This window comes from Erinaceus europaeus, chromosome 19, assembly GCF_950295315.1.
Source record: "Erinaceus europaeus chromosome 19, mEriEur2.1, whole genome shotgun sequence".
Taxonomy (NCBI): Eukaryota; Metazoa; Chordata; class Mammalia; order Eulipotyphla; family Erinaceidae; genus Erinaceus; species Erinaceus europaeus.
In genome coordinates this window covers 67,228,871-67,251,397 of record NC_080180.1, presented here as the reverse complement: position 1 = coordinate 67,251,397, position 22,527 = coordinate 67,228,871, and the positions used below count along the sequence as shown (strand labels likewise).

The window sequence follows — 22,527 nt, the reverse complement described above, 5'->3', positions numbered from 1 at the left end:
TGACATTGTCTTGCCAATATTTTCCTGATAATCCTACTACTGGCCAATCAGTATTTCATCTTAACTAGAAATCCCGTCCATGCAGCAGTTTTATTTGCTTCTTTGTGAATGCTCCTCAGAGGTCCTGACTCCTCTGCTGGCCCCTGGCTCCTAGACTGCCTTCATTGAAGCTAGCTTCATCATTTCTGTCTGTCTGGTTTAGCACCATGTTCTTGTTTTTCCTGGACAGTTATTAGCATAGGAACACAATGGAAATCCATTGCTTTAGAACTTTGAATCTGATATGCTTCTAGAAAACTGTCTTAAAGTACTTTAAAATCATTGTTTTGATAGAATATTGTTTTAAATTATCATACAGTTTTAAATATTTAAAATGTTTTACCTGTTTTTCTGTCAGCAGACAGTTGTTCATAAGCATCTAAAACAGGAATCTGTTAAGCACTTCTCATGTTTTTGCAGATACGAGAAAGCAAACTGTATATATTAGGCTAAGATTAGGAAACCAGGCATTTGTTGCATTACTGATTGCAGTATTGGAAAGACATTAACCAAGATCGAGCTAGTTGGTGCTTGGTGACTTGGAGCTGGCAGACAGAATAATCACTGCCGCATCGCTGTTGAGATTTTCTTGTGTTTGGCTTCCTTTTCAGGTCCTCCTCCCATCCCTGCAGAGCCTGTTGCTCCACCTGAAGCAGCATATGTTTCTAAAGTACATTACGGTAGGAAAGCCCTTAATGATGCTCCCTTTTGTAGAGAGGTAACCCAATTCCAAATAGTAGCAACATAGTTGAAATGTATATTTATAAATAATCATTGATATTTTACTATTCAAAACTATCACACTCCAACAAACTGGATATTTTCCTTTCTATGTATACACTGCTGAAAATTCGAGAGTGAAGGAATGGAAAGGAGAGACTAAAAATTGGCTTTTCCTACATAAGATGAAACACCAATTTCATATGCCTGTAGCTTTAAGAAATCTGTGTTTTGGTGGGCAGTGAAAACCAAAGCCTCTCCTGGTTCTCAATGGCTGTCTAGGTCTTTGATTTCAAGCTTACTAATCACTGGCTTTTAAAGGCCATTTGTCACTCAAGCCCAAGAAAACCACACCTGCAATAGATCTCTCTAGTTATGTGACCTGGGACTCGTTACTGCCCCATGCACCTTACTTTCTTTATCTTTAAAATGGCCAAGACAGTCATTGCCATGTAATTTAAGATGAGGATTAGCTAAACTCATGCAGGTAAAACAATTAAATAGGCTGGTGCCTAACATCCACCAGGTACCCAGTAAATAGTGGCTCCTGTTTGACATTTTACTGTGCTCAGTGTTGTACAGCTGTACCATATACTTGGCCCCATCAGGCTGCAGTCACCCTGCATTGCCTGCATATTTGCAACTTTAAAGTTTAGAATATTTGTAGACTTAAATAATGAAGAAAAAGACTGTCTTTTCCAGAACTGGAGGTTATGGCTTAGAGATATTCAAGGTTGGGTTTCCTTGTCCTCCTCCAACAAATAAAGCCTGTACACGCTTTGTGTGCTTGTGTGCAGTCAAAGGAGCAGACCGAGAGAACAAGCACATTATACTAATCCACAAGTAGCTAAGTATGGTCCCTTGACCTAGCTGTCATAGAACCAGTGGGCTGATCTAAAGTAGTGGTCTCTCAACATGAGATGGGAGGCGAGTATTTCTCTCCTGTCTCTGGGCATTTTGAATGAATAGACGGGTAGAACTCCAGACCAATGACTAGCAAATGACAGAGATTACTGTCAGTCTGGAAAATCAGGTGACCACCAGTGATGAAGACAACACATGGCTAACAGTTTGAGGCCATATAAAAGAAAAGTTAGATGTGATAGTCGCAGCTCAGTGCTCAAAGGGAGAGCAGCACCATCCTTCAAGCTATAGGTAAATGCTAGAGAGGGATGTTACCACATTGAAGAAAAATGATTGGAGATCCACAAAGAGCTTCTGGCCAAGAAAGGATGGGTAGACAGCATAAAGATTGTGCAGAGAGCCTTTCATGCTGGAGACACCAGAGGTCTCAGGTTCAATACCTAGCACCACCGTAAGCCAGAGCTGAACAGTTTTCTGGTAAGAACAAAGAACAAACACTTCTGACCAGTTCCTGTTGGGCCGGTTTCAGAGGACCTTCACCCTTCACAGCTTCTTGATCTTGTTTCTAAATGAACCACCTCTTCCCTCTCTGTTAGAAGCCATGGTGACTTGCCCCTTGGAGACAAGTCAGGTTACTTCAGCACTGAGTGCCGCTTAGCATTGGCAACTTGAAATCAAAGAAATGGTGCTGACCAGAACTGTGTATGCCAGGTTTTTCAATGCCATCTTTCATTTCCAGTAAGTGTGAGAACACTGGATCCTTCAGTAGCCAGCACACACTCATGGGAAAGCTTCTGTATTTGCTCCTTTACTCCCCCACACACATGCTGATCTGAGGCGTTTAGCAACTCAGATGTGATTATATCCATGATCATCCACGCTTTGTTCAAAACTGAATAAGATGGGGAAGCATGTCAGTGTGTTGACTCCTGAATGTTCTTTGTCGTGCAACCATTTGTCCCAACAATTTAAGGAGCCTTCACACTGGTTCCCTCAGCATCTGCAGCAATAGAAAGTGAGTGTTTCCATTGTTCCAGAGGTTGGGGGAGGTGATTGGCATGATGTAGGGTAGCCTGCAGGCAAGGATTGCTGTGGGTCCTCAGTGACCTCGAGTGTCCCCTAATACTAGGGGGCCTTCTTAAAGGAGAAAGCTCTCGTCCAGAAAGCTCAGAAGTTTGTGTTCTTTGAGAAGTAAATGTTTTAAAATCTTCATTGTGACATAAGTCAGAGCTTTTCTTAAATGTCTGTAAACAACTCATTCAATAAGGCCATAATCAGAATAACGCTGGCTTCTGAGGAAGACTGGCTGTTCTTTAAATTCTGAGTGCATTTCATTTTTTTTTCTAGAAGGGAGACATGTTCAGTATGCAAAGATTTCACTGATTGTTAAAGAAACATTTAATCAACTAATTTCTAGTCATTCTGAATATCTAAAATATAGCAATTCACTGGCTGCATTTATAATCGAAAGAGGTAAGTCCCAATATTTGGATGTGTTGTATTGAGTTCCTATTTTTTCTGATAGATGCTACTTGCTTGCAATGCTATTTTCTGCTTTATTTACCCTCTGATGTTATGGGCTTACCATTATGTGAATTTTCATTTCATTTCTGATTAAGATATTACAGATAATATAAAAGCAATTTGAAATTTGGTCCCTAAGAAGTTTTGATAAAGATATAGGTGGGGGGAGCCGGGCAGTGGCACAATGGGTTAAGTGCACATGGCGCAAAGAGTAAGGATCCCAGTTCAAGCCCCCGGCTCCCCACCTGCGGGGGTGGGGGTTTGTCGTTTCACAGGTGAAACAGGTCTGCTGGTGTCCATCTTTCTCTCCCCCTCTGTCTTCCCCTCTTCTCTCCATTTTTCTCTGTCCTATCCAACAACAGCAATAATAACAACAATAATAACTACAACAGCAATAAACAACAAGGGCAACAAAAGGGAAAAATAATTAAAAAAAAAAAAAGATATAGGTGGGAAGGACTGGGTGGTGGTGCACCTGGCTGAGCGCACATGTTACCATGCGTAAGGACCCAGGTTCAGGCCCCCAGTCCCCACCAGCAGGGAAGAAGCTTCAAGAGATACCATGATAGTTGAAAGTCCAAGATTATAAAATTACAAATTGCTGCCTGTAACTGGAAAATGCATGAGAATTTATCCATAAGAGTGAATGCCTAGGGCTTAAGCCTTCGGGAACAGGTGAGTCTTGAGATGAAATGTAGAGTGGGTAAGATTTAGAAGTTGATAAATAAAGGGGAGGCAGACATGGTTGGTGAGAAAGACATGGCAGCGAAAGTGTAGGAGTGAGAAGTTGTTTGTGGTGTGAGAGTATGGGAGACCACATGTACAAGAGTGATGCAGAGTCTGGTTAGGTTGATGAGAAGTTCCCGGAGTACAAAGCAACTTCAAGTCAGAAGTTCAAGGAAGCCGATAAGCAGAGAGAGGCGTTTGTTGTTAAAAGGTCTGATAGTGTACTGTTGGGAATGTTAGTCTCAGACTCAGCTGTTAGTAAATGACTGGCAGCTGGCAACTAGTAGTGTTTCTTTATTTGCCCCAGGGTTATTGCCAGAGCTCAGTGCCTGCACAGGAATCCCTGGCTCCCAGTAGCCAGTTTGTCCTCTTTTCTTTTAAACCTTGATTAGAACAGAGAAATCGAGGGGAGAGGCGTGGGATAGAAAGGAAGAAACGCACACCTTCAGACCTGCTTGGGCCAGTTATAAGGCTCCCCACCCACCCCAGCCCTGCAGTGAGGACCAGGAATTTGAGCCTGTGTCCTTGTGTATGGTAACGTGTGCAGAGATAACTCATTGGGTAGGACCCAGATTCTGGTCCCAGAACCACAGGGAGTGACATCACAGCCCTGAGGAAAGCTCCAGTGCTACAGTGTGTCTCCTCTCACTCTAACTGGATGAAGCTGACTGGGAATGGCAAGACCATGCATGTGTGAGGCTCCGGCTCCACAAAAATCAGTGACTAAATAAAGGCATTTGCCTTTTAAATTGAGATGGTGCTGAACTATTTCTAAATTTTGCTTCTCACAAGATGACAGTCTAGGCTTCCCATCATGAGATAGTTCCCATCTCCCTGGTGGATGTCTGTCTTTCCTAGCTTCCCATCTCCCTGGTGGATGTCTGTCTTTCCTAGCTTCCCATCTCCCTGGTGGATGTCTGTCTTTCCTAGCTTCCCATCTCCCTGGTGGATGTCTGTCTTTCCTAGCTTCCCATCTCCCTGGTGGATGTCTGTCTTTCCTAGCTTCCCATCTCCCTGGTGGATGTCTGTCTTTCCTAGCTTTCCATCTCCCTGGTGGATGTCTGTCTTTCCTAGCTTCCCATCTCCCTGGTGGATGTCTGTCTTTCCTAGCTTCCCATCTCCCTGGTGGATGTCTGTCTTTCCTAGCTTCCCATCTCCCTGGTGGATGTCTGTCTTTCCTAGCTTCCCATCTCCCTGGTGGATGTCTGTCTTTCCTAGCTTCCCATCTCCCTGGTGGATGTCTGTCTTTCCTAGCTTCCCATCTCCCTGGTGGATGTCTGTCTTTTCTAGCTTCCCATCTCCCTGGTGGATGTCTGTCTTTTACTAGCTTTACAGATGAGTGGGGCCTGGATGAGGGAACCAGCTCACCTACCTGACCTGCCATGGTACCCAATTCCTTTCAGTTGGGCATCATGAGGTGGTGGCCCTGGGCACCGGCGAGTACAACTACAGCCAGGGCATTAAGCCGGACGGCCGGGTGCTGCACGACACGCACGCTGTGGTCACGGCGAGGAGGTCTCTCCTGCGGTGAGTAAGCGGAGCCGTGAGCAGTGGTGTCCAGCTCACTGGCCGCTCACACCTCTCCTCACGAGGGGACTGTGCTTGGAGAGGGAGTTCCTTGACCACGCAGTGTACTCATTCCCAGGCCATTTTGGAAGCCTTGCCGTGGAGCCACAGCTTCTCCGCTGTGGACGTGAGTGATTTCTGTTACTAGGACCATGTGAACTGCATTTTACAAATTCTGCACCCCCCCCCTTTTTTTTTTTTTTTTTTTAGAAAAGAACACCGTCTTTATCACTCACTGAAGTCATTAAAGAGAGTATAGCTTAGGGTCTAGACCGAGTAGGCCCTGTAGTGTTTAACCTTTGAATTAGCCTCCTCTGAATTACCTCTACCAACAGCAATTCCAGGAATCCCACCCGGTTCTGCTTGTGAGGTTTATGGGATGTTCACTTTGGCAAAGCAATAATAAAACCTTTTGGGGGATTAGCTCTCAGACAGACAGACAGACAGAGGGATGAAATGAGCGTTCTGGTTTCCTTTTCCAAACTTAGCAGTCATTCTTACAAGAGGAGTGAAGAGCAGGGAGGAAATAAGCTGACAGTGTGGGCTTTCCCACCCCCTTCATATGAACATGGGGAGGTAAGTGTTGTACCCAGCACTGTCTGCCAGCTTTGGGTGCTCTGGAGTCACTGGGCTAGGTGAGAACAGGACAGTGAGTTGCAGCGTTCTGTTGCCAGTATCTGGCGCAACAGCCATTGACTGCGTCTGCATCCTAGATTCTCACATCCTTAAGCTGCATTCTCCTTTTGCTGTATTTTCCTGGGATTTTTTCAAACAGTGTTGAGGGATGACAAGATAACTCATTGGATAGTATGTGCTTCCTTTGTTTTGGACAAACCCACAGTTTGAACCCAGACCCCACAACACCAAGGGAAGCTTTGGTGTCTTTCTTTCTCTCCTGTCTTTTTCTATCTGAATAAAAAAAGTTGACCTATAGTAGTGAAGCCCTAGTCATGACTCAAAAAATAAAACAAATTAAGACCTCCTTTTATCTGAAAAACTTTAGCATGTGTTCCTAATAAGGAAGTAATCCTGCAATCTTGAAAGTGGCATTTTGGAGGACTCCATGAGGAGATGGAACTCGGCAACCTCTCTTTACCCTTGGCACTCATGGGGTCGTGTGACCTCTTTAATGCTTATTTCTTCCCTCACTTAGTACTATAAGTTGCTGGCCTTGATACTAGTGGTGATAGAGAACGCTAAAATCTGAACACATGAGCACAGTCCTCTGATTTGATTAATGGTTATCAGAAGCTTTGCTTCACTTTATTTATTTATTTATTTATTATTGGATAGAGACAGGAATTGAGAGGGGAGGGGAAACAGAGAGACCCCTGCAGCCCTCCTTCACCACTTGTGAAGCTTACTCCCTGCAGGTGGGGACCGGGGCCTGAAGCTGGGTCCTTGTGCCCTGTAATGTGAGCGCTTAACCAGGTGCACCACCGCCTGGCCCCTTCTGTTTTGTTTTATTTATTTATTTTTGCCTCCAGGGTTATTGCTGGGGCTCAGTGCCTGCACTGTGAATCCACTGCTCCTGGAGACCATTTTCTGCATTTTTTAATAGGATAGGACAGAGAGAAAATGGGAGGGGAGGGGAAGATAGAGGGGGAGAAAGACACCTACAGACCTGCTTGCTTCACCTATTGGGAAGCGACACCACCACCACCCTGCCGCCGCAGGTGGGGAACTGGGGGCTTGAACCAGGATCCTTGTGCTTCGTACTATGTGCACTTAACCTTGTGCACTACTGCCAAACCCCCACCCTTCTGTTTCACTTCTTAACAGAATTTATGAATTTATGGCCATGTCTGTGTGCTGGTGGTTTTTTTCCTTTGTTTTTTGTTTGTTAAACCCAGTAAGGAGCTGGAGTCACAGCTGTGCCTTTATCGAGAAGGGGAAAAGGAGGAGACAGAAGCTATCGCTTCACCTAGTGAGTGGTGCAGAGCTGCCAAGAAAGAAGGCCGAGATCAGCAGGGAAACGGGCGAGACCTGCAGGAAATGGGCGAGATTGTCAGGGAAACGGGTGAGATCGGCAGGGAATGCGCGAGATGCAGCAGGAAATGGGCGAGATCGGCAGGAAATGGGCGAGATGCGGCAGGAAATGAACGAGATCGGCAGGAAATGGGCGAGATTGTCAGGGAAACGGGTGAGATCGGCAGGGAAATGGGCGAGATGCGGCAGGAAATGAACGAGATCGGCAGGGAATGGGCGAGATCGGCAGGAAATGGGCGAGATCCGCAGGGAAATGAAAGATCAGCAGGGAATGGGCGAGATCGGCAGGAAATGGGCGAGATCCGCAGGGAATGGGCGAGATCCGCAGGGAAATGGCGAGATCCGCAGGGAAATGGCGAGATCGGCAGGAAATGGGCGAGATCCGCAGGGAATGGGCGAGATCCGCAGGGAAATGAAAGATCAGCAGGGAATGGGCGAGATCCGCAGGGAATGGGCGAGATCCGCAGGGAATGGGCGAGATCCGCAGGGAATAGGCGAGATCTGCAGGGAATGGGCGAGATCCGCAGGGAATGGGCGAGATCGGCAGGGTGTTGAGAAGACTTAGGCGCAAGGTGAGAGCAGAATGGTAGTGAGGGAAAGGTCCTTGAAGACAGGGCCTGACTCATCCAAAGGCTGAGATGATTTGGGGGTTCTCATCGGTAGCAGCATTGGTGACACTCGGGCTGTGCTCACGACACAGATGTGCTCATCAAGATACATCACTTTACATTTTATAACTTGTTTATTTTAGGTACTTTTATAGACAGCTCCTACTCTTCTATAGCAAAAATCCTGCTATGATGGAAAAGTCAATATTTTGTACAGAACCAGCATCTAGTTTGCTCACTCTCAAACAGAATATCAACATTTACCTCTACATGAACCAGCTACCCAAAGGATCAGCCCAGATAAAGTCCCAATTGTAAGTGCTCTGAGTTTTGTTTCTATTCGGGGAAGACCGTCCTTGACAGAGCGCACAGCTTCAGGAGGGACACACGGTGAGGAAGGGGACACCCGCCTAGCCGGCCAGATCAGCCAAATCAGCCAAATCGCCCTTTCTTCCAGTGAGTTTTGTTTCTAAAAGCAGCTGGGATGGCCGCGTCACTGGTTCTGAACCAGCAGCAGTTGAGCAAGTACATTCACTCTGCCCACAGTCAACCTCCAGCCTAAGGTTACTTGTAGACTTGACAGGGCCACCAGTTCTCTCTCCCTGCCCTCAGCTGAATCCATTAGATACTCGAGCTGCTTCCCGCCTTTTCTCTACTGAGCACCTACCTACTCCTTTGCCATGTTTTGCCGGACTTCGTAAACCTCAGGCAAGTGGAGGTTTATGCGTATGCACAGACTAATGTTGGTCAGTTGCTGATGTAAATGACCCGCATCGTTTTAACATGCCTGAACAGTATAGTCCAGCATAGAGAAGAAGGTGAGCCTCACTTCAAGCCTGACTTCTAGGGAGAACAAGGGTGTAGGTGTTCCTGAAGGAACTTCAGGAAAACTGATGTCACATTTCATAACTTTAACTTGTTTTACTAAAGATGAATTTTGAATAATAGCTTTTTTCATTGTCACATTTTTCAGTTTAAAATTTTTCAGATAGTGTTAATTGATTTTAAGTGGCTAAAAGAATGGAAGTGATGAGCTGGGGAGACAACATAATGGTTCTGCAAAAAGTCTGTCATGCCTGAAGCTCCAGTGGTCCCACAGTCAGTCCCCAGCACCACCCTAAGTCAGAGCTGAGCAGGACTCCCGGAAGTTGATGGCTTTACCTTTGCCAGAAGCTGCAACATGGCTTCTTCCGTCTGGTGTTTGGTGAAAGCAAGTCACCTCACTCCAGCCTGGCCTGTGTTTGCCTTTCTTCTGTCACAGACACTGATGCACGTTTAGGACCCTTGTCAAGCTTTATTTTTTAAGAGAACTTTTTGTTTCTTTGTCTAGGCGCCTTAATCCACATTCTATATCTGCCTTTGAAGCCAACGAAGAGCTGAGCCTCCACGTGGCTGTGGAGGGCAAGATCTACCTGACCGTCTACTGCCCTGCGGATGTGGCCAACAGAGTCAGCAGCATGTCTGCCAGTGACAAGCTGACCCGCTGGGAAGTGCTGGGTGTCCAGGGGGCGCTGCTGAGCCACTTCATCCAGCCCGTGTATGTCAGCAGCATGCTGGTCGGTGAGTGGCGCTCGCCCTGCGTCTTCCACTGCACGTGCGCTTAGCGTGGTTGTCAGTGTAAAGTGGACGTTTGCATCGTGGGTGTTTTGTTGTCAGTGTAAAGTGGACGTTTGCATATGCGGGTGTTTTGTTGTTGTCACTGCTGAAGCTTCACTACTCTGGGCCTGCTTTTCTCACACAAAAATAGTGAGAAACACCAGCTGCTTTGGAGTAAGGGACTTGAACCTATGTTGCCCACAAAGCAAACAAAGTAAGTGCCTTCCCAGTGAGCCCCTTCACTGGCACTGAAGTTTTATTTAAGGCTTGTTAAATGGTTTTGCTTGGACTTTGCATTTCTAGGGACCTGAATCATTCAGTTCCCCCGTTATTTTTAAAGAATGCTTCTGTGAACTTCTCAAATTTTAAATCTTTGTTACACCTGAAATTAGACTCATTTAATGGCATTATGGTTCCTTCCTGTCTTTCCCCCTTACATTTGGTTATGGCCTGGCTACTTTTGATTTGTCCAACGGGTAGGAAGAACTGGAGCACAAAAATGACATAAATGGGAAATTTGCTTTCTTCTTTGCTGTGGGTTTTTATATTTGAATGGTTTTCCATACATCATCTCACTGATAAATAATTTTGGGTCTCATTCCTATGGTTTTAATAAAACCACACATTTGCAGATCTCTAGTTAATTCTTGTGAAACGGTTTTGTTACTCATCCCTATTGTCACTCATCCCTTCTCTGTGAATATCCATGTTTGGCAACAAGTGTAAGCTGTAGGCCCTCGTGGGTAAACCTGTCTAGGGCAGTAGTATCTGTGGTACTATTGGCATCTTGGTGGTAGGCTCTGTGTTTTATACTCGTGTCAGGGGAACATAAGGAAGCGGCAAAGGAAGCTGGGGCCTTGTCAGTCAGCTCTGTGCTCCTGGCATCTTTGTGGAGCCTAGTTGACAGTCTCATAATTTAACTTCAGTCTAAGTTGGTGTCGGCATGTTGTGTTACACTGATAGTGCATCTGTTTGAACTGTCTGCTTTAACAATTATTTTAACTAAAGACTCAAAGCTTTCAGCATTGTGTGCAGTTTTAATGGCCATTATTTAAATGACTTGGTGTTGCATAACTAGAATATGTGGTCCTTGGACATCTGTAACGTGTGGCTTTCAGATGTGAAAAAATAACCTATTTCCATCACCAAACATTTTATTTATCTCTACTCATGTTATTGCTGGAACTCAGTGTCTGCACAATGACTTAAGTGCTCCTAGAAGCCTTTCTTTCCCCCTCATTTTTCTTTGAGTAGAGGGTGAGAGACAGAGAGCGAGATGGATGGAAGCAGAGAGACCTGCAGGTGGAGACCGTGGGTCTGAACCTGGGCCGTGTGCCTGGGGATGTGTGTGCTCCGTCAAGTGCACCGCCACTAGCCGCCATCACCAGCTCTTTCCCAGTCACACTTCTCTGCTGCACTAGGGGCTGGTTTCATGCTGTCAGCTGAGAAATCAAGGCAGATTGTGCCGACCCTCTCTGGCAGAGCCCTGGACCCGCTTCTTTGGATCAGCCCTGACTCTTTGTTTATTCACTAGAATATCATCTTGTGGAGAAGGTTTTAGAGCATGAAAAAGATAGAAGAGCGAGGAGGGACATTCTAGTGACAGCACCATATTGCTTCTTCTGCCTAGATTAAGAGAAAACTCTTTTTGAGTGGAAATTCTCCCATTATTTTGTCAGAATATAGCAACTCAAGTAGCCATTGAAAAGGGAAGACTGTAAGATACAGGTTAAGAAATGGACTGGAGGGAGTCGGGCAGTAGCACAGTGGGTTAAGCACGAGGACTGGTGAAAGGATCCTGGTTCGAGCCCCCCTGGCTCCCCACCTGCAGGGGAGTCGCTTCACAGGAGGTGAAGCAGGTCTGCAGGTGTCTGTCTGTCTCTCCCCCTCTGTCTTCCCCTCCTCTCTCCATTTCTATCTGTTCTATCCAACAGTGACAACATCAACAACAATAATAACTACAATAAGGGCAACAAAAGGGAAAATAAGTAAATAAATGAAAAAAAAGAAATGGACTGGAGGGGACCAGCTGGTGGCGCACCTGGTTGAGCGCACATGTTATAATGCACAAGGACCCAGGTTCGAGTCTCCAGTCCCCACCTGCAGGGGAAAGCCTTGCGAGTGGTGAAGCAGGGCTGCAGGCGTCTCTCTGTCTCCCTCCCTCTCTACCACTCCCTTCTCTCTAGATTTCTGGCTGTCTGTATCCAATAAATAAATAAAGATAATAAACAAAAAGAAATGGACTGCAGATTATTACAGTTACTCATTTTTATTTTTCCAAAATCCAGTTTTTTGTTATATTTTTACTTTTGGTATTGCTCATGTCAACGTTTTGTTTTTACTTCCTAGGTGATGGGAATTGCACTGATACCAGAGGCCTAGAAATTGCTATAAAGCAGCGTGTTGATGACGCCCTCACTTCAAAACTCCCCATGTTTTACCTGGTCAACAGACCTCACATCAGTTTAGTTCCCTCTGCATATTCTCTCCAAACAAGCCTGGAGTCTAAATCCCTGAGTCTGAACTGGGCACAAGGGGATATCTCTCTGGAGATCGTGGATGGTCTAAGTGGGAAGATCACTGAAAGGTTAGCATTTCTGTACAAATCGTCAGTTCTTTAACACCTTAAACTGCAAAGTCACAAAAGAAATTAGCTTTGGAAATTCTTCAGAACATCTTTTATTTTTTAATTTTATTCCTTTATTGGGAATAAAATTAATGTTTTACAGTCTCCAGTAAATATAATAGTTTCTACAAGAACATCTTTTCTGTGAGCAGTCTCATGATATGCACTGCACAGATTTAAGCTGATTGTCTGTTTGTTGCTTTAATCCCTGTACTGTGGCCAGCCTAGTTGCCCGAGTAATGATGAAAATGCTCCCTTCTGTTCACCAGTTCCCCATTTAAAAGCGGTGTGTCGATGGCAAGTCGTCTCTGCAAGGCTGCTATGTTGAATCGATTCAACCTGCTCGCCAAAGAAGCCAAGAAAGAAGAGCTGCTGGAAGCGGGCACATACCATGCCGCAAAGGTGAGTCCTGGCGGGACACTGTGGCCATGGGCAGCGCTGAGACCTCACATGCCAGCAGGTGCTGCTGTTAACAGAAACCACTGGGTCTGCCAGAGCTCACTGTGAGAGCACTAGCAGGCCCTCCACATTCAGAGCAGCGAGTGCATAGCGCGTGCTCGCTGTAGTGAGGAGTGCATCGCGCGTGCTCGCTGTAGTAAGGAGTGCATCGCATGTGCTCGCTGTAGTAAGGAGTGCATCACGTGTGCTCGCTGTAGTGAGGAGTGCATCGCACGTGCTCGCTGTAGTGAGTGCATCGTGCGTGCTAGCTGTAGTAAGGAGTGCATCGCACGTGCTAGCTGTAGTAAGGAGTGCATCGCGTGTGCTCGCTGTAGTAAGGAGTGCATCGCATGTACTAGCTGTAGTAAGGAGTGCATCACGTGTGCTAGTTGTAGTAAGGAGTGCATCTCATGTGCTAGTTGTAGTTAAGGAGTGCATCGCGTGTGCTAGTTGTAGTTAAGGAGTGCATCGCGTGTGCTAGTTGTAGTTAAGGAGTGCATCGCGTGTGCTAGTTTTAGTAAGGAGTGCATCGCGTGTACTAGCTGTAGTAAGGAGTGCATCACGTGTGCTAGCTGTAGTAAGGAGTGCGTCACGTGTGCTAGTTGTAGTTAAGGAGTGCATCGCGTGTGCTAGTTGTAGTTAAGGAGTGCATCGCGTGTGCTAGCTGTAGTAAGGAGTGCATCGCGTGTGCTCGCTGTAGTAAGGAGTGCATCGCGTGTGCTCACTGTAGTAAGGAGTGCATCGCGTGTGCTCGCTGTAGTAAGGAGTGCATCGCGTGTGCTCGCTGTAGTAAGGAGTGCATCGCGTGTGCTAGCTGTAGTAAGGAGTGCATCGCGTGTGCTAGCTGTAGTAAGGAGTGCATCGCGTGTGCTAGCTGTAGTTAAGGAGTGCATCGCGTGTGCTAGCTGTAGTAAGGAGTGCATCGCGTGTGCTAGCTGTAGTAAGGAGTGCATCGCGTGTGCTAGCTGTAGTAAGGAGTGCATCGCGTGTGCTAGCTGTAGTAAGGAGTGCATCGCGTGTGCTAGCTGTAGTTAAGGAGTGCATCGCGTGTGCTAGCTGTAGTAAGGAGTGCATCGCGTGTGCTAGCTGTAGTAAGGAGTGCATCGCGTGTGCTAGCTGTAGTAAGGAGTGCATCGCGTGTGCTAGCTGTAGTTAAGGAGTGCATCGCGTGTGCTCGCTGTAGTAAGGAGTGCATCGCGTGTGCTAGCTGTAGTAAGGAGTGCATCGCGTGTGCTAGCTGTAGTAAGGAGTGCATCGCGTGTGCTCGCTGTAGTAAGTGCTCTAAAAGAACACGTCACCAGGCACAGCAATAAAGGTCCTCTCAGCCTGAGGTTGTGGAACAGCTTTAATTTCAGCATGAGATTTTGGCCGGATTAGATAGCTGATAGAGGTAGCTTGCTTTCTTCCTTCCTTCCTATCTCTCTCTCTCTCTCTTTTTCTCCTTCTCTTTCTCTCTTTCTCTCTTTCTTTCTTTTTTCCTTCCCTTTACCAGAACCCTGCTCAGCTCTGGTTTTATAGTGATGTAGGAGATTGAACTCAGAGCCTCAGGCATGAGAGCGGCATAATACTATCTCTTCTGCCCTGATAACATTTTTCAGTATACTTAATCCTCTTTAGTACTGCAAACAAAAAATGCATTTTAATTGGAGAATTTGTCAATTTTTAAAATTACTTGTAATTTCACTTACTATTCAAGTATACTCTTAATCTCATTTCAGTTTCTTGTTGTGTATTTTGGGTACATGCATATATTTAAAATATTAGTCACTGTCTTAGGGTCCTGGAGTGGTTGTATACCCTGGAGTGCATGCTTGAGGACCTGAGTTCAAACCCCTGGTCCCTAGTAACACAAAAAAAAATTACTGAATATGTTGCTAATTGCTTTTCACTAGCATATGACACCAACAGTGTTATCACATGGTACACCAGTGCTATCCAGAAGTTAAACATTAAATACAAACTATTGAGGCAGGGAGATAGTTTACCTTATGAAATGCATGCATTACTATGTCATAGGACCCAAGTTCAAGTCCCTGGCATCATGCATGGAACTGAGGGAGGCTCCATGACTGATGAGTGGTGCTGTGGTGTCTCCGCTTTCTTCCTGATACTGAAAAATAAAGGGGAAATAGTCCACTGTGAATAGTAGAATTGTACAAGTATGAGTTCCAAGTGGGCAAAAAATAAAAATTGTTTTGCAAACCTAATTTTAATATCAGTAATGATAATAGACTGTATGTATGTCTTAATTTTGGGAGTCAGGTGGTAGCTCAGCGGGTTAAGCGCAGGTGGTGCAAAGCACAAGGACCGGCGTAAGGATCCTGGTTCGAGCCCCCGGCTCCCCACCTGCAGGGGAGTCGCTTCACAGGCGGTGAAGCAGGTCTGCAGGTGTCTGTCTTTCTCTGTCCATTTCTCTCTATCCTATCTAACAACGACAACATCAATAATAATAACAACAATAATAATAACAACAACAATAATAACTACAAGAGCAGCAAAAGGGAAAAATAAATAAATATACAAAAGTCTTAATTTTACCCATATTCTCAAATGGCATGATTCCAGTCTAAAGCAAGTACATTAGCTAAAAGTATGTGTATGTATGCGTTTACATACTTTTAAAAGATTCATTACTTTATTAGCATACTAGTAACAGCACCAGCCTGGCAAAGATGATGTTGGGATTGACTTTGGTAAAGTATGGCCTACTGGGTAAGCTATCTCCAGGTCCCTGGGCCTGAGTCTGGGACCTCCGTGCTGTATGTCAGTGCTGTAGCTTCCCAGTGCACTGTGTATGTACATTTTAAAGCATAAAAGTCTAGCTTGATAGTTATTGGTTTTGTCAGCATAGAGAAGTTGCATAACATCTCTGTAAAACTGTACTTCAAAAGAATGTTTTATTTTTTTTAAATATTTTTATTGATTTGTTTTTGGATAGAGATAGAAATTGAGAGGGGTGAGGAAGATAGGGAGAGACACCTGCAGCCCTGCTTCACCACTCCTGAAGATTTCCCCTTGCAGGGGCTTGAACCTGTGTCCTTGTGCATTGTAATGCGTGCGTTTAACCAGGTGCTCCACTGCCTGACCCCAAAAGAATGTGTTTTATAATATATATAATTTATATCTGCATGAAGTTGTTATAAAAAAAACAGTGAAGCAGATACATAGGAAATTGTTCAAAGTACCAAAAGAGAAAGACCCTAGCAGCCACAAATTCCATAGCCAGCAAGATAATCCGACAAAAATAAAATTATCCCAGGTTGTCAAAAGTTTTAAAACTTTGTTAGAAGTTACCTAAAAGGGGGAGCTGGGCAGTAGCGCAGTGGGTTAAGCGCACATGGCACAAAGCGCAAGGGCCAGCGTAAGTATCCTGGCTCGAGCCCCCAGCTCCCAATCTGCAAGGGGTCGCTTAGCAAGTGGTGAAGCAGGTCTGCAGGTGTCTGTCTTTCTCTCCCCCCTCTACTTTCCCCTCCTCTCTCTGTTTCTCTCTGTCCTGTCCAACAACAACAACAGCTATGACAACAATAACAACTACAAGGGCAATAAAATGGGAAAAACGGCCTCCAGGAGCAGTGGATTCGTAGTGCAGGCACCGAGCCCCAGCAATAACCCTGGAAGCAAAAAAAAAGTTACTTAAAAGGAATTTCAAGCAAAGTCCTCAAGGCTTAAAAGAAATTGTACCATATGATAACAAATTTCTAAGCATAAAGAATACTTAACTGACAATTATGTAGGAAAATATGAAAGGTATATTTATTTATCTGTTTTCTTTAAAATGGTAATGGTTGTATGAAACATTCTTAATACCACATTCTTGATTGTGTGACATATATATATATATGTATGTATGAATTATAAAGGGGTTTTTGTTAACCAGTATGAAGGCAATATGCATCTGAAGTAGAAGACGTAAGATAGAATATGTAAATAATTAAGGAAATGTTTGGAAAGTTATGGGCCCAGTAGCGACAGAAGAATTTATTTTTTTTTTATTTATTTTTTTTTTATTTAAGAAAGGATTAATTAACAAAACCTTAGGGTAGGAGGGGTACAACTCCACACAATTCCCACCGCCCAATCTCCATATCCCACCCCCTCCCCCGATAGCTTTCCCATTCTCTATCCCTCTGGGAGCATGGACCCAGGGTCATTGTGGGATGCAGAAGGTGGAAGGTCTGGCTTCTGTAATTGCTTCCCCGCTGAACATGGGCGTTGACTGGTCGGTCCATACTCCCAGTCTGCCTCTCTCTTTCCCTAGTAGGATGGGTCTCTGGGGAAGCTGAGCTCCAGGACACATTGGTGGTGTCTTCAATCCAGGGAAGTCTGGCCGGCATCCTGATGACACCTGGAACCTGGTGACTGAAAAGAGAGTTAACATACAAAGCCAAACAAATTGTTGAGCAATCATGGACCCAAAGCTTGGAAAAGTGGAGAGGAAGTATTAGGGAGGTACTCACTGCAAACTCTAGTATACTTCTGCTTTCTTACTTTGGTGCCATACTCCAAACTCAGTCAATTTCTGCTTTGCGTTTCTACTTCTTTTTTTTTTTTTACATGCATAACATTCCCCAGATTCCCATTTAGCAATACAACCCCCACTATTTCATTCATCAGCGACAGAAGAATTTAAATGATGTACTAAAAGTGTTTTTAAAAAAGAAGAGAAATACAAAATAAGGAGACATGAGGAATAGTGAAGTGGCAGGTGTAAACTCATCGTGTCAGTAATTATATTAAATCTGAGTAGACTCAGAGCTCCAGAAAATAAATCCAGAGTGAAAAAAATAAGGCCCAACTCTGTGATCTCTGCAAGAGCTCCACTTAGAGCCACACAAAGATTGAAAGTAAAAGGATGAAGGACATCAAATATACTAAGACAAGAACTGTTACAGAAACAGATCAGCATTTCACAGTGGCTAAAAGCTAATTTACACCACGGTCATGTACAGCTGTGTGGATAGGACAAAAAAACCTCCAAAATACATGAGCAAAACCTGGGTTCAGTTAGAGGTTCTTGATCTCCTCTTTCCGTAGTACATTGGCAGAAAATCAGGAAGACTACAAACTGGAGAAATAAACTGAACAGGCCAGAGTGACCTGCATGGAACTTTACACATAACTGGGGCAGGCGCACAGGCGGCAAAGCAGGTCTCAGAGAGCAAAACCTCAAAGTAGGCCCTGTCCATTGTGGGAACAGTTAGGAAACCAGCAGCAGAATATAATCTATCTCATGAGGAGACATTTCTTAAGCGGAAGCATGGTCCATGAAAGGAAGGGATCGATCATTTGGGCTCCAGATTTTTGTTGACGTTGTGAAAGTCAGCATTAAGGAAATTAGATAAAAATCTCCAGACCAGAAACTACTTTCAAATCATATATCTCACATAACTTGCTTGTCCAGTATCTTATAAACGTTCAAATACCACAACAGAAGGGCCAAGCACTGTACACTCAGGGCCACTGCACCGGCACACTTAGACAAGAACAGTGTCTCCAGCACTCAGTCCAGGTGAAAGCTGCTCACAGTCATACGCCACTGCACATTCACCAGGACCCCAGGACTGGCCGCACCAGACCTGTTGACCTGGCCAAAACTCGTGTCGCTGATTGAAGCTAATAGGGTGCGGTCATTCTGACAAACGCTGGTGTACAGGGCCAAATGGTGGTGCATCTGGTTAAGCACATATATGACAGTGCTGCAAGGACCCGGGTTCAAGCTCCTGGTCCCACCTGCAGGGCTGCAGGTGTCTCTCTGTCTCTTTCCCTCTCTGTCTCCCGTCCCCTCTCAACTTTTGCCTCCGTCTAATAATAAATATTAAAAAGAAAAAATTGGCAGGTGAAGTGAGCACAGTCTTGGCATGGGACCCAGGACTTCCAGAGAAGAAACAGGTGTGTCTGCAGCTGCTTTGTCCACAGGATCCCACACTGGCAATAGTTGGCGTGTTTATCAGCTTGTGTGTAATGTCTCCCAGAGTGGAGCTCCACAGGAATGAGTTTGGTAACGGCATGCTGGCAGCAGAAACCTGTGCACACAGCACGGTGTATACCCAGTCTTTGGAGTGTCTAGAAAAATCACAACTTGGGGAATAGAAAACTGTTGGCTGGGACCTGAAAGACTGGCTGGCTACAGATGGGCGTGGGGGTGTAGGGCCTGGGGAGGCGGTGACTGGCAGGGTGATGCCTGACCTCTCCACACAGACAAGTGAGTGGGTCTATGGCATGTGAATCACACCTCAGTCAGGCCAACCTTCTTCAGACTTTGTGTATAAAATCACCTGTGTAAGTTTACTTATAAAAAGTGAAAGGAAGTAAACCAAAGTGTTGATACCTGCCTATTATTGGGGGCTTATTGATGGTTTTAGTGCCTTTCAATTTTCAGACTTGTTTTTGCCGCCAGGGTTATTGCTGGGCTCAGTGCCACACTATGAATCCACTGCTCCTGGAGGCCATTTTTCATTGTTATTGGCTAGGACAGAGAGAAATATGGGGGGGGGGGGGATGCTAGAGAGGGAGAGAGACAGAGACACCTTCAGCCCTGCTTCACTGCTTGTCTTGAACCGGAATCCTTGCGCTTAACCCAGTCCCGGTTTCAGATTTCTGTAATGATTATAATTTCTCTCAAGTTAAAATGTTTTTACAATGCCTCCTGGGAGTGTCCGGAAGGCAAATTTTTCAGCTGAAAATATAATATTGAGGGAAAATTTTTTTTTAAAGATACTAGTGCGTTTAATGGCACCAAAAACATGAGATAGGCTGCCTCCCCTCATGGCCTGACTATTCTCTGGTCTGCTTTCTCCTTTCTAGTGTCTGTCTGGTTCCTACCAAGAAGCCAAAACTCTGTTGAAAGCCTACTTGCAGCAGCATGGCTATGGCTCCTGGATCGCGAAGTCTCCCTCCAGCGAGCAGTTTAGCATGTGAATCAGGAGACCCACTATTATTAAAGCCTATCGTTGGTGTGTTTTGACTAGTAAAAATATCTTGAATTATTGGTGGCCTTCAACTTTCAAAATAAGCTTAGCAACAAAACTTTCTAGAGATTGCTGAAAAATTATAAATGTTGATGTCAATTTGCAAAACTTTCCAGAGATTGCTGAAAAATTATAAATGTTGATGTCAATTTGCATTGAAGACTTAGTTGGGTGTTTTTTTAACCTGGTTAGCCATTTTGTATTTATTTTCAGCCATTAAAAAGGTTTTTTTTTTTTCATTTTAAAAGAAAATTAATTTAAATTTTTTGCTTTAATGCTTTCTATACTTGTATGCTACCTCAAATTTTTAAATTTAAAATTAGAGTCCAAGAGTACAAATAATTCTCATTAATTTGGTCAGTTAGCAGACATTTGAGTGTCTGATGTTACCAGTCAGTGCATTCCTGGTTGTGAAAACCAGATGTTTCTCGTGTTGAAGCTGATGAATGTGCACTGCACAGAAATGGATGCGGACCACGAGGTGCCCGTCTCCTCTTTACAAAGTCTTTCCCAAGATTCATTATTCACTGATGAGAGAGAACGAGAGCGTCGCCGTCCTAGACGAGGTGGGGCTGAGCTCAGGTGCCCCGGCTGCACGTCCAGTGCTCCAAGGCCCACAGGTCACCCACGTTCAAGGGTCCTTTAGTGATCTGTCTTTTATCGCCGCGTAGTGCTTGCTATTCATAGAGCACAAGAGATTCTACTTGTTGATAGCGCGGCTAGACGGCTAGACGAGAGGGGATTCTAGGTCCTCATGTGAGGGCCTGAGAGGGGATTCTAGGTCCTCATGTGAGGGCCTGAGAGGGGATTCTAGTTCCTCATGTGAGGGCCTGAGAGGGGATTCTAGGTCCTCATGTGAGGGCCTGAGAGGGGATTCTAGGTCCTCATGTGAGGGCCTGAGAGGGGATTCTAGGTCCTCATGTGAGGGCCTGAGGGGGGATTCTAGTTCCTCATGTGAGGGCCTGAGAGGGGATTCTAGGTCCTCATGTGAGGGCCTGAGAGGGGATTCTAGGTCCTCATGTGAGGGCCTGAGAGGGGATTCTAGGTCCTCATGTGAGGGCCTGAGAGGGGATTCTAGGTCCTCATGTGAGGGCCTGAGAGGGGATTCTAGGTCCTCATGTGAGGGCCTGAGAGGGGATTCTAGGTCCTCATGTGAGGGCCTGAGAGGGGATTCTAGGTCCTCATGTGAGGGCCTGAGAGGGGATTCTAGGTCCTCATGTGAGGGCCTGAGAGGGGATTCTAGGTCCTCATGTGAGGGCCTGAGCAGAACTCTAGGTCCTCATGTGAGGGCCTGTCTTCAGTGCAGCTCTGACTCCGTTCCACACTCCAGCCTCTGCAGCCTGGTCCTTTTCAGTCACAGGAGAATTAGATCTTGTTGGTTCTCAGACTCTGTCCCTTTTAGTTTTTAAATCTACAAAGCTCATGGTGCCACACTGTCATAGCCTCCGATGGCTGAGGTAGGCGTTTTGACTGTTGAGACCATGGTGGGGTGTTACTGTTAACACAGAGCACACGTCTGAGTGAGTGTGGCTGCACTTAGTGGAGAGGCTGGATCCAGGGGACGGACGGTTTCAGAGCAGTATGTACTCGTGTTCCATCCCACCTGTAAGCGTCTGGCTATGACGTGTTGTATATTGCTCCAAATTGTTACACCTTGTAATATTTCTATATTTGAGCCTCTCCTGGGTTTTACCTTTTTTTTTTTTTTTCCCTACCAGAGCACTACTCAGTTCTGGCTTATGGTGGTGCAGGGGATTGAACTTGGGACTTCAGAGCCTCAGGCCTGAAGCTTTGTTTGCATGACGACTGTGCTATGTACCCCACCCGAGTTTTACCTTTCACAACAGAATCACAGTCTTTGTATCTGTTACGCTGCTCGTTGGAAGCACAGCCACTTTGACAGTAAACTGTCCTCTACAGTCTCTTGGACCTTCTCACTGTTGGGCCAGTACAGAGAGGGCAAGCATTGAGGGAATGCACCTGTCTAGTTGAAAAGACACCATGGGAAAGTAAAAGACAGTTTATATCCTCAAGTACTTGGCCATTTTTATTAGGGATTTAATACTGATTTATAAAATGATGATAGAAAAGGTCTAATTCCACACTGCTCCCACCAACAAGAGCTCTGTGTCCCCACTCCCTTCACTAGAAACTGCAGTGGTTCTCCCAAGGTCAGAGGGGCTGACTCTTAGTATATATTTGCCCATATTTCTGTTGTCCTGCTTTGCTTTCTAAGCCACATCTATATCTGCTACTGCTTCCAAATATCCTTCCTTTTTCCCTCTTCTCTCTCCGGGTCCTGATAGAATTGGAGTTCAGTTTCCCCTAACCCCTCCAGGGGTATGGACCAGAATTTTCTGGGAGGTACCAAAGGTGTATGTTCTGGCTTCTGTCATTGCTTCTCTGCCAGACATGGGTGTTGGCAGGTGGATCCACACCCCCAGCCTGTCTCTGTCTGTCCCTAGTGGGGCAGGGCTCTGGGGAGGGGAGGCTCCAGGACATATTGATGAAGTCATCTGCCCAAAGAAGTGGGGATAGAACTTGGTGGGATTTGCCATTTTAAGGGTAAGATGAACATATCCAACTACTTCATAGATTCTAGTAAGCACAACTTAATTTATTCAGCATCTAGTTCCTTAGCACAGCTGTGCATTGTATATACTCAGTGGTTTGGGTTGGGGAAAGGAAGGATTATATTCAGAGAAACTAAATGCAGGAGATGGATTTAGTAGAAGGGGAGGAGATAGACAGGAAATTCAACATATTCAAGTTGTGAGGCAAGGTGTTTGCCTCTTCCAGGGAATTTATAAAGAATTTTAGGGCTAGACATTCAAGGGACAGCTGCTTTGACATGGAGCTGTTT

The 22,527-nt window shown here is 45.3% G+C and overlaps 1 protein-coding gene across 1 annotated transcript in view; it reads left to right on the top strand.

Annotated features, from left to right (window-relative positions):
• Positions 1-19,824, top strand: part of ADAD1 (adenosine deaminase domain containing 1) — a 29,319-nt gene extending 9,495 nt beyond the window's left edge. Inside the window, exons 4-11 of the mRNA XM_060179111.1 lie at positions 651-719; positions 2,971-3,096; positions 5,277-5,400; positions 8,180-8,350; positions 9,367-9,596; positions 11,982-12,219; positions 12,528-12,660; positions 19,501-19,824. Of these exons, the coding sequence (XP_060035094.1) occupies positions 651-719; positions 2,971-3,096; positions 5,277-5,400; positions 8,180-8,350; positions 9,367-9,596; positions 11,982-12,219; positions 12,528-12,660; positions 19,501-19,614 (1,205 nt within the window). The 3' untranslated portion in view covers positions 19,615-19,824. The remainder of the gene's footprint in view (positions 1-650; positions 720-2,970; positions 3,097-5,276; positions 5,401-8,179; positions 8,351-9,366; positions 9,597-11,981; positions 12,220-12,527; positions 12,661-19,500) is intronic.
• Positions 19,825-22,527: the final 2,703 nt, after the last annotated feature.